The sequence below is a fragment of the Eptesicus fuscus genome, chromosome 9 (assembly GCF_027574615.1).
Source record: "Eptesicus fuscus isolate TK198812 chromosome 9, DD_ASM_mEF_20220401, whole genome shotgun sequence".
NCBI lineage: Eukaryota > Metazoa > Chordata > Mammalia > Chiroptera > Vespertilionidae > Eptesicus > Eptesicus fuscus.
In genome coordinates, this window is record NC_072481.1 from 40,416,400 (window position 1) to 40,434,349 (window position 17,950).

A 17,950-nucleotide genomic window follows, 5' to 3' on the forward strand; every position below is an offset into this window, starting at 1 on the left:
AACATCTTCCCCCAAATGTCATCTACCCCAAACCCTACCAGGCTATTTGAAGGCGCTCGCTTCCAAGAAATCAGTACCAATGCTCACATTTTAGAGAATCATTTCTCATTTGTCTAAACACCTATTACCCGTGAGGTCTTTTACAGGCATTTATCATCAATTACAGTTTGTATCTTAAGAAAAGTTAGCTATCCATGTCAGGTTTTAAGTGTTTCTAACGCATTAGGTAATAGGCTTCTCATGAGAAGAAACCAAGATTTATTCATCTTTGTGCCCCCTACAAACCTCAACATAACAGATGTTTAGCCAATGTATACTGAATTAATGGGACATTTTTTGCCATTCAATGTGTATGCTGCTAATAATTCAGAAAAAGACAAAATGATTCACCACTTTATTTTCAAAACCTTACTTATATAGAATCTTCAGAATGTTTCTCTTTAATTTTTACCACAAAATCCCACTTTTTAAAGTCAGATATTTTATAATATGTCACATAGTTAAGTATTGGGAAGAGAGTTCAATCATTTTGAGAAAAAGTTTTTATAATCATATAAATATTCATATTCACAATATTCTTTAATATTAATAGACAACATGGCATCATATTTAAACGTACAAAATAGCTTAAGTTGTATTTTGTTACAGAACATTCCAAGATTCAAACTACTAAAAGAAATCCATAAACACTGATAATATTTTGGGAAAACAGCAATAGTCTTATCAATAATCATAGTAAACTTATACATAATACACAATTTACATGTCAAATCCAAAGATTTAAAGATATATGACTAATCTACTTAAATCATGCTAGAATCTACATGCTACTTTACCATCCATAGGTTGAAACAAATATTCTTTTGTACCCTATGAAAGAGGAACATAAACTATGAAATCGTATTTTACATCCTTCTTAATTCCTAAGAGACTACTTTAGGAATTCTCAAAGATAGCAAATCAGGCTATCCTAAAATTTCCCCTAAAATTAAAGTCCTTATGAATAAATTCATAAGTAATATTCAAAGAAAATAAAAACAAGATGTCATAAGTTAATTAATTAGGGGGAGACCATATGTGTTCTCTGTCTTGTTCCAGAAAGGATTTAAGATGGCTTAAAAGATCCAGATGCCTGGCCGGTGTGGCTCAGTGGTTGAGTGTGGACCCCTGCACCAAGAGCTCACTGGTCTGATTGCCTGTCAGGACACATGCCTGCGTTGCAGGCTTGATCCCCATTAGGAGGTTTGCAGGAGACAGCTGGTTGATGTTTCTCTCTAATCAATGTTTCTATCTCTCTCCTTCTCCCTCCCTCTCTAAAATCAATAATAACATATTTAAAAAACCTTGGAAAACAGCAGAAAGCACAAATTACAGGTTAAATGAAAACAAAAACAGAAAAACACTCAGAGAAAACAGTTTGGGGAAAGAGCACACATAAAACCACTTAAGGAAAGGTCAGGAATTAAATATGTTACATTATTCTCTATAGTGATTTTTCTGGAAATATTGCAAAATCTGGTATTAATTTACAAGAAAATTATTAAACTACTGAAGAACTGGAGATACAGATCAAATGTGTTAAATGCATATGAACCCTGATGGAGCAGATGCTGATAAAAATGTATGTGCTTTTTCCTTTGTGCTTAAGTGACGTTTTCCTAACTGCCATGATGTGTGTGATTCTAGATTTAGTCTCTAGCTATTGGTAGAGGAAAAGCGTAAAACAAAAACAAAACAAAAAACACAAAATGTGGATATCCTGACTTCATTTTTACTGAGAAATCCATCAACTGGATATCTGCTGATGACTTGAGGACAGGGAGCTACCTTTCAGGTATTCAAATGTCATATGGCTCTTATTTAGGGTACAGGACAAAGCATCAATCCTAGGACACCTAGACTAGATCAGTTCCAAAGGTCCTCTAGCTCAGCTTGTTAGGACACAGCGTAAAACAGGAAGCAGGTAAACTGAAGAGCAGAAGACCTGCTCAGGTTGGTATGTTGAGGCCATAGTTTCCTCTGTTGCCCAGAGAGCTGCAGAGGTTCTCTGACCCTGCTTGCAGGGTGCACGTCACAGACCCCACCACTCCTGTGGGGGAGGCAAGTTAGAGAGAGAAGGCTGGTGAAGCATTAATCAGCTCCTGGGAAATATGAATGTGTCTGTTCATCTCTATTCTTCAGGTCCTGCTTTCAACAAATGATAGAATGAATGACCTTGTACCTAAATGCTGACAGGTCAGAAGTAGAGGAGTGGAGATGAAGAAAGGGCTTGAGGGAAATGAAGGGAAACTATAGATTATAAATTCATTTTATGCAAATGCAATGATAATGTACTAAAGACCAGATGCACGAATTCATGCACCAGTGGGGTCCCTTGGCCTGGCCTGCGGGATGGGGCCGAAAATGGCTCTCTGACATCCCCCAAGGGGTCCCCGATTATGAGAGGGCACAGGCCAGGCCAAGGGACCCACCGCTGCACGATTGGGGCCAGGGAGGGACGCAGGAGGTTGGCCACCTGGGGAGGGACTGTGGGAGGGCTCCAGGGCATGTCCGGCCCGTCTTGCTCAGTCCTGGTCTCGCTCAGGCTGGACCCCAGCAGCAAGCTAACCTACCGGTTGGAGCGTCTGCCCCCAGTGGTCAGTATACGTCATAGCGAGTGGTTGAGCGTCCTTAGCATATCATTAGCATATTACGCTTTGATTGGTTGAATGGACAACCAGATGACGGGACACTTAGCATATTAGGCTTTTATTATACAGGATTAATTTTTAATGGAAGAGGTCCAAGAAGATAAAAGTGTCTAAGGCCCTGTGATAGTCATAAGGTAGTTCTGAATATGGGGCCAATGGACCAACACTAGAGTAATGGAGAGGGAAGGAGAGTCTGATCTCATTCCACTGATTTTTCTTTTTTTGAACGTTACTTTGGGATTAGATTTTTCAAGAGAGCTAAATCTAACACTGGTGAAGTAATAGTGTCAATTTCTACTAGCCAAGCTAGAAGAAGAAAATTAAGTTCATTTGAAGAGACTTGGATGTTTTCAAGTCATATCTCCAATACTGTACATATTATAAGAGGCAGATTTCCCTTTAAGACCCTACCTCCTAAACTTCCTGTACTACACTGACATTCAGTTCTAAATTTCTTCTGTTTCTCCAAGGACCTGCCTGCTTCAACTACCCTCACAGCCCAAGGTTGGCAGTGACAGAAATGTGGGTACCTCCAGCTACAAAAATGTTTTAAGAATATGCTAAGAAAAGAAAAGGAAGCAGGGAGAATGAATGAGGGAGGAGGGGAGGAAATATCACAACTTTTAATGTTCTAAAATTACACTATCCAAAAATAAAAAGAAATGGGGAAGGATGTGGTTTCTAGATAGGATATTTTCTGTTTTTAAAAAATACTTAATTAAAAAAATTGTGCTCTCAAAGCTCTAAATGCTGAGGATTACCACCTTTGCATTCCTCACAGTATGGCTTAGTAAATATAGTTAACCACTGGCATGCAGAAGACCCAGATTGGAGAACAGAGCTTCTAACAATTTCCACACTTTTCCATAACCCAAATTTTTCAACATAAATTTGGGGACTGTTGATCACAAAAGCTAACTAATACCATTCTCTAAGATCTGTTCCCCATGTACAATGAGGAAAATATGTCAAAAGGAAGAGTACAAAGAAATGAATTACTACCTTTTACAGAATCGCAGATTTTTCTGCACTTAGAAATAAATACTAAATCATAAAATTCAGACCCTTGAATTCTAGATGAAGAACCTGAGGTCCAGACAGGTTATGTGATTTTATCAGTCACACAGCAAAGCTGATAAAAGAATTAGGGTAAGAACTCTTAAGTTTCCTGATTTTTGGTCTAGAGCTTACACCCCCAGTCCCCAAAGTAATTGCTTTATATGTTATGTTTCATTGTTGATTCTAAATGCACATAGAGAAATAGAAAATACTACCAGTTTTCTTTAAAAACATTTGCTAATTTTGGAACTATACCATCTCAAAATATCAAGTTCCAGGTGAGTAGTCCAACGATTAGAATGAAGTGTATGATTTCAGACTTGGAAGGATGTCAGGAAGATAACTCAGACCTAAGATACACAGGAATTTAGGCCTAAAGAAGTTAGTAAGCTTATCCCCCAAAATTACAAGGTTGAATCAAGACCCAGATCATCTAAAACTGGCTCACTGCTCCTTCCAGTATTGCCTTATTCTTCCTTGGCTACTGATTATAACCAAAAAGGTAAAAATACAGGATCACACCCAGATTAGATATAATAAACCTGTTATTAATAAGAATGTTGGAGAATGGATATAAATTTGATGGTTAATAGAAATAAACTACAATTAGGATAAATTAGGCAGCATGATTGTTAGGTTTTGTTTTTTTTTTAAATGTAAATCACAATTTTGAGTTTTATTTTTGAAAATGATGCAAGATCTTTCAGTGTCTCAGGCTCATACATCTGAAAAGAAATCCTAATTATCTGCAATTCTCTAGAGCAGGGGTTGGAAGGTAATGGCCAGCAATGTTTTTTGTGAGGCCGTATGAGCTAAGAATGGCTTTACATTTTTAAGGGTTGTAAAACAATATAAAGAATGTCTGACAGAGACAGTAGTGTCCTGCAAAGCCCAAGTTATTGACTAACTGCCCCTTTACATAAAAAGTTTGCTGACTTCTGTTCTACATTCAAAAAGTATATGAAATTGGGTTACATATGTAATATGTCCTGGAAGGCTTTTTTGTTTTTAAAAAAGTAAATCTCTGATTTATTTAAGCTTTATTGTAATTTGCCTCTTTCTACCAACATCAGGTATAGAAAAAGAATCTAGTTTGAGGGTTATGATTATCTGTGTTGCAGTTAAGTGAGGTTTTATCACATATACACTAATGTGTGGATATATAGTTGAAACTAATTATTTTATATATCTGAAATCCATACAAAATGTTTCAGAGAGTTGAGAAAATGGCATATCCTGTAGTATTGTGGTTATAAAAAAAATGGAAGCAAATATCTATAATTAAAAAACTGATAATTTGATTCTCTCCTTTGGGCCTCTTCCCTATTTTTAAGATTTTCTCCTTAGGCCTCCCCCTGGCATCACAGCATGTTGTTAGATTTATTAAATCAGTAATTTTCAACCACGTTAATTACCTCTGGGGCCACCCATCCATATCTCATTTGCAACCATACACAAACCTCACCAAAACACATGGAAAGGATGAAAGTGCTCCTAATGAGACATGAGTTCCCAAAAATAAAATGACTAGTTCAGGGAGAAATAAAAATTAGAGACACATTCTGCTTATCAACCTGAATACAACAGTAAAGCAGACAGCCCTTCAGTCTGCTGCTCTGCTTGCTGGCCACCGCTCACAGGACAGGAACAATGTGGCAAACCCATTTACACAAACTCTGGTACTCACTACATAAAAACAAGTCCCTATCCCTTTCTGTCACATGATTTATGTGGCAAAGTTCAGATTTTGTGAACTAGAGAAAAATATCAAAGCTGTGTCACTGTTAACTAAATTACAATCATTCAAGGTTGTAAATGACAATAGGATCTACTATGTCAAGATTAAAATGTCTTACTTTAAAATCACTACATTAACAATTCCTTTGGACCTACAATACAGTTGTCTTCACCCACTCCATTCTCCTGCTTGCTTTTATAACTGGAAAGGAATAAATCTTCTATTTGAGTCAAGAATTCTTCAGCGATGAAGCGATTTGTCACTTTGCTCAGAGTTTTCCTCAGACACTCCAGAAGCTAGTTGAAAAAGAAATTTTACATTTAAACACACAAAAAGTACAAGGTTTATATTATTATCTTATTTAATGATAAATCTCACATTTTCTAATGCTCAAATGATAAACATTTTTCTTACATATGGCTGAACATAAACTTGTGCACAGTAACCGTGCAGCTGGAGTATAGAAAGCCACTGTTGACTGCTTAGGTTAGTTCCTTTATGATTTATACTAGAGGCCCGGTGCACAAAATTCATGTATGGGGGGGGGGGGTGTCCCTCAGCCCAGCCTGCACCCTCTCCAATCTGGGACACCTCGAGGGATGTCCGACTGCCTGTTTAGGCCCGATCCTGGGATCAGGCCTAAACAGGCAGTCGGACATCCCTCTCACAATCCAGGACTGCCGGCTCCCAACCACTCACCTGCCTGCCTGCCTGATTGCCACTAACCACTTCTGCCTGCCAGCCTGATCACCCCCTAACCACTCCCCTGCCAGCCTGATCGACGCCTAACTGCTCCCCTGCTGGCCCAATTGCCCCTAACTGCCCTCCCCTGCCGACCTGGTCGCCCCCAACTGCACTCCCCTACAGGCCTGGTTGCCCCTAACTGCCCTCCCCTGATGGCCCGGTCACCCCTAACTTCCCTCCCTTGCCAGCCTGGTCGCCTCTAACTGCCCTCCCCTGCCAGCCCGATTGACCCTAACTGCCCCCCCCTGCCGGCCTGGGTCCTCCTCAACTGTCCTCCCCTGCAGGCCTGGTCACCCCCAACTGCCCTCCTCTGCCGGCCCGGTCACCCCTAACTGCCCTCCCCTGCTGGCCATCTTGTGTCCACATGGGGGAGGCCATCTTTGACCACATGGGGGCGGCCATCTTGTGAGTTGGAGTGATGGTCAATTTGCATATTACCTCTTTATTATATAAGATTATTATATAGGATAAGGACACAAACTTGATATTGGATGTGCATATGTGATGCTTTCTACTTTGGACAAATTTGTGACTGTGCTACTTTTTTTTTTTTTAATCCTCATCTGAGGATATGTTTTTATTGGTATTTAAAGAGGTAGTGAGAAAGAGAAACATTGATTTAAGAGAGAAACATCAACCAGCTGCCTCCGACATGTGCTCCAAGAGGGGACTGAACCCAGAACCTAGGTATATGCCCTGACCAGGAATAGAACCTGCAACCTCTTGGTGCACAGGATGATGCTACAACCGAGAGCCACCCAGCCAGGGCCTGTGCTCCTTTTTTTTAGTAGCTACATTACAAAACAAAATATCCAGCCTGGCCCATGTGGCTCAGTTGGTTGAGCGCTGCCCCATGCACCAGGAGGCTGCTGGCTTGATTCCCAGTCTGGGCACATGCCCAAATTGCGGGCTTGATCCCCAGAAGGGGACCTACAGGAGACAGCCGATGAATCAATATTTCCCTTTCTCTTTCTCCCTCTCTCTGAAATCAATAAAAATAATTTTTTTAAAACTCGGATAAGATAAAAAAAAACCTATGTAAATACAAACACAGGACTCTATCATTTCAAAATTAGGATGCTACAGTCTATTTCCTGGGAAAGGTGCATATTAATCTTAAAACACAGAAAAAGGGGTTATAATAGAAGGGGGTAAAATATTATAAAAGAAACAGCATGTTTACATTTTCTATTTCCAAACTGCTACCAAAAAAAAGAGAGAAATGTTGCCAGTCTACTGTTCTTAATTCATTACACTCATAAACAAAACTAGAAGTGAAATAAAAGAATTCAGGACTCTTATATCCTACCAGAAAGTTAAGTAAGATGACCATTTAAATTTAATTGTTAGATTTATAATACCATTCTTTAAAATGATCAATTGTTAAAGCTAAATGGAAACATGGTGTTTTTGAATTTAATAAAATGAGAAAAATGTTCTCTATTGTGTACAATAATATGCTAAGAAATTTATCAGCTAACACTGACAAATTTATTCTAAAATAGTATTATTTCTATATGCAAGTGTGGGCAACAAAACATATTACTAATTATCTCCTAGAAATTAATTTTAAAAAGAAAAAAAGCAATAAAAGAAACAGAAAATGTATCCACAAAGCATTAAGCATCCTGGGAAAACACATTGAGATAAATAGCTTTAGAATCCTCGAACAAAGGAACCAATTAAAATGAAGGCAGCTTACTTTCTGCAAACAAGTCAGGTCAGAATCCCGGCGAAAAATTTTATCCATAGGGACACTGCTGTTGTAAAAAACAGGAAAACAAACTGATGAAACACATACTATAAACTAATCAGTTCTGCAATAAACTATCCCTGATGCCATACATCACAATTTTACATTTAACTTGGGTTTTCTCTAAAATATAATTTAATGAGAAATGCTGCAGATATGCAACCATCTCAAACCACAGCACGTACCTATGGGAGAGCCTGTATTTTTCTATTATCCATCTTGTCTTTTCAAACACTAATCCCCACTGAGGTTCTTCTAACATCTGCTGTACTTCGAATTTATAAGGTACACCTAGAAAAGCATAAAGAAGCACATTTTAATCAACTATTTCTTAAAACTCCAATCTCCTTTTCCCTATTTATATATTTATTTATTTATATTTTATTTTATCTTTTCTGATAGCACATTGGACTTCTTCCAATCTCCTTTTAATTACTTAAAATCCCTTCACTGTTTTCACAACCATAGCTTTGCAGACCAGCTGAACAGCACTTTAACATAGTAAGCCATCATTAAATATTTATTGCCTTGCTGAACTTAGTTCACCAAGCATATTAATGCCAAGCAATTAATAATAATAATAAAGAAAAGTAAAGTGCTATTTGCATGATAATTCTGTGCAAGGAACTGTGAGAGGTAAAATGATCACATAATTTATTACCTAAAACAAGAGACTTTTTGAGTGAAAGGGGGCATTACTAATAATTGAGCCAGAATGACAACAGGCTTAAACTGAGCCTGATCTAAGCAAACCAAGACATATACCATTCTAGTGATTTTTTTAAATACAGGTTATATTAAGGTTTACAACAATGTTATAAGTTAGTTACCATTATTCCTATTTAACAGATAAGAAAACTGAGGCTGAGACAGGTTAAACAATCTGTTCAGACTAGTCAAGTGGAAGAAGTTGGATTTTAAACCTTATCATGTTTGCCCGATTTCTTTGTGTGTGTGTGTGTGTTTAAATATATTTTTATTGATTTCAGAGAGGAAGGGAGAGGGAGAGAGAGACAGAAACATCAATGATGCGAAAAAATCATTGATTGGCTGCCTCCTGCCCACCCCACACTGGGGATCAAGCCTGCAATCTGGGCATGTGCCCAGACCGGGAATCAAACCATGACCTACTGGCTCACAGGTGGACACTCAACCCTCAACCACTGAGCAACACCAGCTGGGCTTTTTTTTTTTTTTTTTTATGAGGACACTGAGCCACAGAGAGGTTAATAACATTTTCATGGACATATATAACCAGTAAGAGGTGGAGCCAGAACTTGAGCCCAGGCATTCTGTCTTGAGCTTATGTTCTTAACCTTTCCATTATACTGCCTCTCAAATGGGTTTCTGACATCATAAGGCTTTTCAAATAAATAAAAGCCAGCAAATCAGAAGCCAGAAATATGAAAAAAATATATGACTATACTTCCCTGATTTTTTTTTCATGTGTATGGAAGGAGGGAACAGCGGACCTGATGATAATTGATCTTTTTTTCATTCCTCAATTCTCCTCCATTACATTTCTCACCTCCAAAAATTTAAGAAGAGTGATTCCTTTAAGCAAACTCCCTTTGGTGATCATCATTCACTTGATATGCAATGATTAGCTACTAAGCGCAGACAATGGCTATAATTATAACTACTAAAGACCCTAGTATTTGCTAAGCACTTTACACACATTATTGACAACTTTTACAACTCCCTATAAGCAAGGTAATAATTTTTTCTCACTTTATAAATGTGGCAAAGAAGAATGAAAGTGGTAAAGTAATCTAACCAAAGTAAAATAACCAATAAATGCCAGAGGGATCTGAAGCCAGGTGAAAAGTTCCTACTCCTAATGAAAGTCGAAAATGAGTATAAAGAGAGATAATAAATGCATTTTCAGTCTGTGCTGATGTAAAATGCTAAGTACGCACATGTACATGTACATGCACATGCACACACATGCACATTATATACAGCTCTATTTAGTATTAAGAATATTTTTCTAAGACAAAAATATGGCACTAAAACCAGTAAAAAATTTCCTTTTGAATCCACTAAAAATCAGAAGAAAACTGATCACTAAGTAAATTTCCTGCCTATTAGAAGTACAAAAAATGCTTAACCAGTAGAGACATTTAAAAAATAGAATTTGGATATATGCAAGAGAGAGAAAAATAGAGATAGACAGAGAGAGGGGGAAAGAAGAAAGAAAGAGCCAGTAAAAGTACCAAAATATAAGGTATCCCATGGCTTCTAGAGATTCTTAATTCTTGAACCAGAAGATTGCCAAGAGGAGCAAAGTAAAGGACCTAAGATTAAAACCTAATAAGCAGTGTTAATAATGGCCAAGTCATTTAAGAAGCAGTTCTGCCCAATATAACTTTCCACTAACACTGAATACTTGTGCACTGTCTTATGTGAACATCCAGTACTGTTCCCTCTAATCCTTTCAAGTGATTCTCTCTCCCATCTAGTGTAGTTTCTTCACATGCTTAAGCTAGTCCATATCTTGGTAAGTACTAAATTTGTACCTTCTACAATCTCTGGAGTTGGCTCTATGTGACCTTCTGATCTCTGGCCTCTGTCCTGTAAATTTAGCTGCCTTAGTCTCACCTCCATCACCTCAACTCAGAGTCAGCCTAGCTCTGGGTGGGTTTCTCCTCCTTGTGCCATGCCTGGAAATTCTTCCAAGTTAGTAAGTTTGGTTAATTTGGAGATCACTATTTTGTCCAGTTTTGGGCATTTAATTCTCATTAATTTAAATAGTCTATGTGGCTAGTAGCTACTGTATTGAGCAGCATCAGAGCAGAGATTGTGAGATTAAGAAGTTATCTAAATTGAGAACAAATTAACTATGATTCCTTCTTTTTAACGTTTTATACAAGTATACTGGCTGAAGAATGATGTATATATGTGCTATGTGCATTTTGAACCGAAGTTAATGTCAATACTATTCATTCTACAAATATCTACAGAGTGGGGGGTCATTTCCTAGGTACAAGACAACCAATTAAATGCCACCAGAGATACACAAACAAAGAAGACAGTTCCTGCTCTTTGGGGCTCACAGTTTAGTGAGACATGCTAAACAGATAAATTATCATTTACCAAGACAAAGTGACCATGAAGACAGGAAACAGGTGTAGCAGATGCACAAAGAACAGAGCAACTAATAGTAAATGACTCGAGATAGTGCTGGGAAGTCTTTATCAAACAGAAGGCATAATACCATTAAGAATAAAGAGAAATTAATTTCATAAACATTGACTTGGCACCTACTTAATGCCAGCTTATGCTAGAAACTGAGAATAGGAAAATGAGGATAATATAGTATCTACCTTCAAGGAGCTCATGAGCTAATGGGGAGGAGTACAATGTGCAGTGACAGTATCTAGAGAAGACAGTACACTAGAGTGGTAGTTAGAATAAAGAAGACAGAATAAATATCCTAGAGATGTCCATTGTTTCCTCTGATCACTTCCCTTCCATCCACACTTCCTTTCCCTAGTCTGCTACACTAATTCCCGGCCAGTTAATTGGACCACAAGTGGAAATAAATCTCAAAAGAGCCAATTCATATGATGGGCTAAACCAACCAAATTCTTTCTTGTAATAGAATGGAAGCAAAGAAAGAAAAAAGGTAGGCACTGTTAAGCCTAAACTAAGGTCTTAGAGAGCTGGTAGGTAGGGTGGTCATTATACTTTTTCTTTTTTTCATTTGTAAGCCATCGCAGAGAAAGCCAGTCTGCATGAATTGTGCTTATTGCAGTGCCTCCAGCGTCTAACACACACACTGCTTGACCATAACTCTTCCCAAGTTGTAATCATTTTGCCCAACGACCACAGTAAGACAGTGGAGACTGGAATCTAGATGGATATCATAAAAGTGAAAAGGGCGATTGCACTATGTGGCATGCAAATAGTGATTCCCCTGTTGAGGGAACAAACTTTTCCGCCAACTAGTTTCACATAATTGAAAATTCTTTGATTTGTATAATTCCAAGAAGTAAAGATAGAAACAGGGTGAAGTTGTTTTTGTTGAAAACTTACGATAAGAGCCATCTGGGCTAATTTCATCACTTATAACCAGGCAGGTAATCTGGGAATATGGTAAAGGATTGTTTCGATTATAGGGACTAACAATCATTCCAATGAACTTGGCACCACCTCTGGAGAAGTAACTCTACAATGAAAGGTAAAGTCCAATTAGTTTGAACTACATACATTTAAGTCAGTATTTATCCATACCAACATTTTAAACAAAAGGGGGTGTTAAAAATTCACATCCAAAGAGCAACTAAATGAAATGTCTTCTACAGTCATTCCACACTAAAGTTTTCAGGCCAAATGTGTTCAACCCAACCTTAAAAAAAATCTTTATTTGCCATGAATATATTTACTAATTATATTCACAACCCATTAGCTATAATCTTTCTCAATACGGTAATAATTTACAAACAGCTGCCTATAGCAAAAGCATAAAATTGCAAAATAAAATAAAACTTTGTATTTCTCAGAGATGCAAAATATATATTATGTTTCTGATTATTTCAATTATTCCCAGTCCCTGTTCTAATTGTTCCCATCAATTTTTAAAGGCTCTGGGGCAGAGCCACGTCTCACAGAGCAAATGCAGGAAGTCAGCCAGTTTGGAGACCCCGAATCCATTTCTTTTCGATGTACTAGTAAAACAAAATCTGCCAGTGGAAGTAGGTGGCAGAAGCCAAATGAAAAATAAAGGTACTTTGTAATCTAAGCCACAGAAGGCGATGGGAGGTGGGGCATTCTTCACACAAGACCCTCACCCCAATTCAGCAGGACTCCACCATGGTTACCAGCTGGGAGTGACAGAGGGACAAAGAGAGCAACTGCCCAGAGGCACAGGTGCAATGACAGGACCCCTGTCCCCTGGGGGTGGAGGAGGGGAAGGGTGAAGCCCATCAGAGCAAACGGCCACAGGGTGAAGGGCCACTTACCCAGATGTCACAGGTAAAGGAGACACAGGATGTGGGCACCTGAGGGTTCCAATTTTAGCTCTGCCCTTTTACGGCCAGGTGCCCTCGAGGAAGTCACTCACCCTCTCTGTGCTGCAGTAGCCTCACCTATACAATGGGCCACAGCTGCTCCTCACAGAGGAGTGTGGGGTGATTGTGTGTGTGCCCCACTTGCCCTGAGGGCTTCCCACTCACTAGTTAGCACCCCCGCCTCACCACCCTTCCCTCCCCCAGCCTTCCAGGGACCGCACAGGCCCCTCTGGACCTCTTGCATGGACCCTAGATGGGACACTGCTCTCCTCTCTCCTTCTCAATACCAGCTGTCACAGTCCCAGCAGAAAGAAAAAAAGATGGCACGCACAAACGACTTTCTGGAAGTACTTTTGCAAAGGGACTGTTGACAGGTGGGAGAGCATGGCCAGACAGCCAACCAGGGAGATGGCACCCCAGAAACAGAGGCCATCCAAGGTCTCAAGGGGGTGAGGCCACATGATTAGCCAGAAGTAGGCACTTGATCGGGGGGGGGGCACATGATTAGCCAGAAGTTGATCCAATTAAATCAAAGTGACCCAATTAAATCAAATTTAGTTAATTGGATCAAAGTTAGTTGACTAGTACACTTCTCTAAGGAAAAAAAAACAAAATTTTAAGGCTCTGGGAATAATTATCACTGTTACTTTGATGGCTTGTCTATATTAAACAAAATAGCTCATTTTCCAAAATTTTAAATAAACATGTATTACTCTTGTAATCAGAAAAAAATGCAAGTTATTTAAAAACTGCAGATGTAAAGTACATCAGAAACGCAATACTTTGCTAGGAACCTTAAAAGTACATTTATGTAATAGAAAGCAATGAGGGGGAGAATGTGCAATCATTTGCAGAATGCATACACATAAGACACATAAACACACCTGGTATTTGGCTTGAGTATCAATATCTCGTAGGGAAGGATTGGGATCAAAGGCAGGATGAGAATGGTACCATCCAATAACACTGTAGCCTCTGACAGCCAAGGCTTCCGAGGCCTGTGTTTGTGAGACAGGGTCCATCTCACACTGCAGTCCTGTACTCAGACTGTTACATGGTTCTGCTGCACAGACCTAAAGAGGATTAAACCCTGTATGATTACACTGGAATTCTGTTAATTCTACAACCTTAATGTTTTAGTTCTTTCACACACAGACACAGAAACTTTTTAAAGCCAAGCCTTTTATTTGATTACAATCACAGGCAGCCTTTAACTTGCAAATGAATTATACTTCAAAAGTGTGATTGTATGCTAGGAACTCAGAATCCACTTTCTATTAAACAAGGTCATAATAACTGTTAATTTTCCAAGTCAGCCCATGTAATACCTGTACCAACATACTCTTTCAGTGTCCCCTATTATTTATGATAATAATTTCAACAGAATTATTGAATACCAAGTTTCATCTATAAGGTTACACATGCTTCCTGGCCTCGTAGGGATTATAGCTTTTTATAGGTGAAGAAACCAAGGCCTGGCAGAGTGTTCCCTCTTTCTCAGTGGTAAAGGAAAACAAACAGGTACTCATTAGATGGAATGTTAAGTCACTTTTGGGAATACATAACTTTCCACATTTGTATGTTCTCATTCACATCATACGTGAAGTCACTGAAATCTATAAAAATATTTGGTATGGCAGTAAGACAAAATCTTTTAAAGTCTTTAAAATTGAGAACTTACTTCGACTATCTTATCAATTTCTGAGTATCTTCCTCCTAAGAGACCAATCACTTCTGCCATAGACACATGAGCATGCTGAAAGAAATATAAGACAGACTTAGCCCAAATAAACCACCAGACAAAAACGTCAGAATAAAACTCACTTATGCGTTTCTAATATAAAGTAGTATGCTAGAGGAACTAGATGCTGGGCTCAGAGCACAGAGACTTAAGATTGCAGACCTGTCTGCACTGTTGTTTGCAAAGCTTTGAACCAAACATTCAAACACTCCATAATGTTACTTTTTCACTTACAAAATAAAGATACCATTTGCTCTCCCTATTTAGGAAAGACATAAGGATACAAAGTAAAAAGTTACTCTAGAACCTCCTACAGGAAAAGACCATAAACAAATACACAACTATGGAGTCTCAGTAGTTTAATACAAAGAAACTCCAAATTATGAATATTATTTTGTTGTAGTTATCTAGAAGGCAGCAGACAAAGGACACTAGGAAATGAAAACAGGGTTAATGATGATAAACAGTCTGCAAAAACTCACATTAATTTATTTTCTCTAAAATATGGAAACATGCAATTGTTTGGCTTTTCTCCAAAAGAAAAGACTTATTTTTAGATTCCTTGTAAAAGAGGATAGTTAAGATCCAAAATACAGGTCTTCCATACTCTCTCTTATGCCTGCAATAAAAATACACAAGAATATAAATCAGAATAACTAAGTAAACACAATAGATTATCCTTACCAAATCCATTATTAAAAGTGCTTCTGAAGCCACTTTCACCTGAAATGGCTCCTGAAATATAAAAAAAACACAACAACAACAAAAATGGGGAGTATAAAAATGGGGGAGCATAAAAATTGTTCTCTCTCACTGGAATGTCCATCCTCTTTTCCTTTACCTATTCACCTATCATACCAAGGTCTCACTACCAAATCAAAGCTCAGTGAAACCAAACTTCAAAAACAATTTACCATTTAAAACCCTCTCATTTTCCATCTGTAGTATTCATCTAACCCTTAATACACCCGGCATTGCCCACTATTATATATATATATATATATATATATATATATATATATATACACACACACACACACACACACACACATATGTATATATATATATGGCTTGCACACACTGAAGAAGTATTTCATGTCTGACAGGAGGGCATTATGTATGGTTATTCAGTGATGCATAAGTAGTACCTGCTTTTCTTCACTGAAAAAATTACAAGGTATCAGCTGGAAGGGATCAAATGAGCTGAAAAAGAAGAAAAATATTTATTTCTAATATAATCTCAACAAGATTAGGAAAATAACATTTATTTACAAATTTGAAAATGTGTATCAAAAATTGAAATCTGTCTAAGAGAGAAAAATATTAAACAAGGAAATTTTCTTAAAATGTTCCATACAATCCTTCTGAAAGCAGCACTGCTCTTTTGGACTTGATTTTTAAAGAGGCGGGGGGGCGGAGGGAATGACAGGACTTGTGGGAGAAAGTAATTCTGTTATCTTAATTTCTTTAAATATCCAGAGAAGAGAAGAGAACATTAAAAATGGCCAGATATGTGTCCTACACTGAAAGCAGATTTCAAAAAGTTCAATGAAGATTTGACCAATTTCCTGACATGAGACCTGAAAGAAATGTCAACAAAGATGGAAGTTTCTCAAAAACATTTCTGTCCATATAATAACATGGTCAGCATAAAGTAGGGGCTCAGTAAATGTTTGTTGAATGAATAAATGATAAACAGTTCTGCTAAAGAAATGAATGTATACAGAAAGTTCTATAATAAACTGATACTTTAAAATGAAAATGTGCAAAAAAAAGATGGGAAGAGGGGCACCTAAGCAAGTCCAGATATACTGGCAAGTGCTAATAAATCTAAGAGAAATGTTAGAAAGGCTTTGGCCAGTCAAGAATTGAGATCTGAGAAATATATTAAGAATGAAAAGATTTTGCCCTAGCCAGTTTGGCTTAGTGGATAGAGCATTGGCCTGCGGACTGAAGGATCCCGGGTTCGATTCCGGTCAAGGGCACATGCCTGGGTTGTGGGCTCGATCCCCAGTGGGGTCATGCAGGAGGCAGTTGATCAATGGTTCTCTCTCATCATTGATGTTTCTATTCTCTCTCCCTCTCCCCCTTTCCTCTTTCAAATCAATAAAAATATATTTAAAAAAAAAGAATGAAAAGGTTTTCTATGTTCAGATAAACAAACAAACAAAGAATATGTTTGTGTTAATGCAACTGAAAGAGTGGAACTACTTAGTTCCTATTCTACCTGAGACTATTAGCTCCAGGAGAACACATACTGTACCTTGTTTGTTGAATACTGTATTTCAAGGGCCTAGAACAGTGCCTGACATATTGTAGGCATTCAAAAAACGTTCATTGAAAAAGAACGATTTTCAAATTAGAAAATGCTTTATCAACATGAATAAAAATAAACTAAAAGCCAAGATAGATGAGAAAATAGCAAGAATGCATATGCATCCCAGAGCACTGAAGAACCATGATGTGAAATCACTGTCCATGTTTTCTGAGGAGCTGCAGAGAATGGGAAAATTATTGGAAGCCTTGGAATAGGCAATTATTGGTCTTGTTTCAAAACACAAAATAAGCAGAATTTAGAAACAGAGAAATCAGATGTTGAATATTAGAAAAATTCTAGAAAAGATTTTTAAATAGCTGATTAGTGAGCCTTTAGCAAGTAAAGAGGTGACTACTAAGAATAATTATGGGTTCATGAAAATAGAAGTTGTGATAAGTAGACCTAAATTTCATTTTTGATAGGAAGGATCTGCTAAACTAGTAGACTCAAAATGACTATATTTCATCTAAATGTAAGCAAAACATCTGCTATCATTACTTTTCTGCATAGATGAAGAAATACGTTTAATCCAGGGAAACATTTTAATCAGTGATCAATAGTGGAAAAAGCAGGCTTACTGACATGTTGATGATTCAAAACTACAGAAGCTATTATAAGAAAAACTAGTGGCCCAGTGCACAAAATTCATGCACGGGTGGTGGTGTCCCTCAGCCCAGCCTGCACCTTCTCCAATCTGGGACCCCTCGGGGGATGTTCGACTGCCCGATCCCTATGGGACATCCCTCTCACAATCTGGGATGGCTGGCTCCTAACCGCTCACCTGCCTGCCTGCCTGATTCCCCCTAACCACTCTGCTTGCCAGCCTGCTCGCCCCCAACTGCCTCCCCTGCCAGCCTGCTCGCCCCCAACTCCCCCCCCCTGACAGCCTGCTGGCC

General features: G+C 38.2%; 1 protein-coding gene across 1 annotated transcript in view; it reads right to left on the reverse strand.

Annotated features, from left to right (window-relative positions):
- Nucleotides 1-380: 380 nt before the first annotated feature.
- MYSM1 (Myb like, SWIRM and MPN domains 1) overlaps nucleotides 381-17,950 on the reverse strand; it is a 45,226-nt gene continuing 27,656 nt past the window's right edge. Inside the window, exons 13-20 of the mRNA XM_008139369.3 lie at nucleotides 15,886-15,940; nucleotides 15,422-15,472; nucleotides 14,678-14,752; nucleotides 13,881-14,069; nucleotides 12,023-12,155; nucleotides 8,170-8,275; nucleotides 7,934-7,991; nucleotides 381-5,783 (exon numbers count right to left, since the gene is read on the reverse strand). Of these exons, the coding sequence (XP_008137591.1) occupies nucleotides 5,616-5,783; nucleotides 7,934-7,991; nucleotides 8,170-8,275; nucleotides 12,023-12,155; nucleotides 13,881-14,069; nucleotides 14,678-14,752; nucleotides 15,422-15,472; nucleotides 15,886-15,940 (835 nt within the window). The 3' untranslated portion in view covers nucleotides 381-5,615. The remainder of the gene's footprint in view (nucleotides 5,784-7,933; nucleotides 7,992-8,169; nucleotides 8,276-12,022; nucleotides 12,156-13,880; nucleotides 14,070-14,677; nucleotides 14,753-15,421; nucleotides 15,473-15,885; nucleotides 15,941-17,950) is intronic.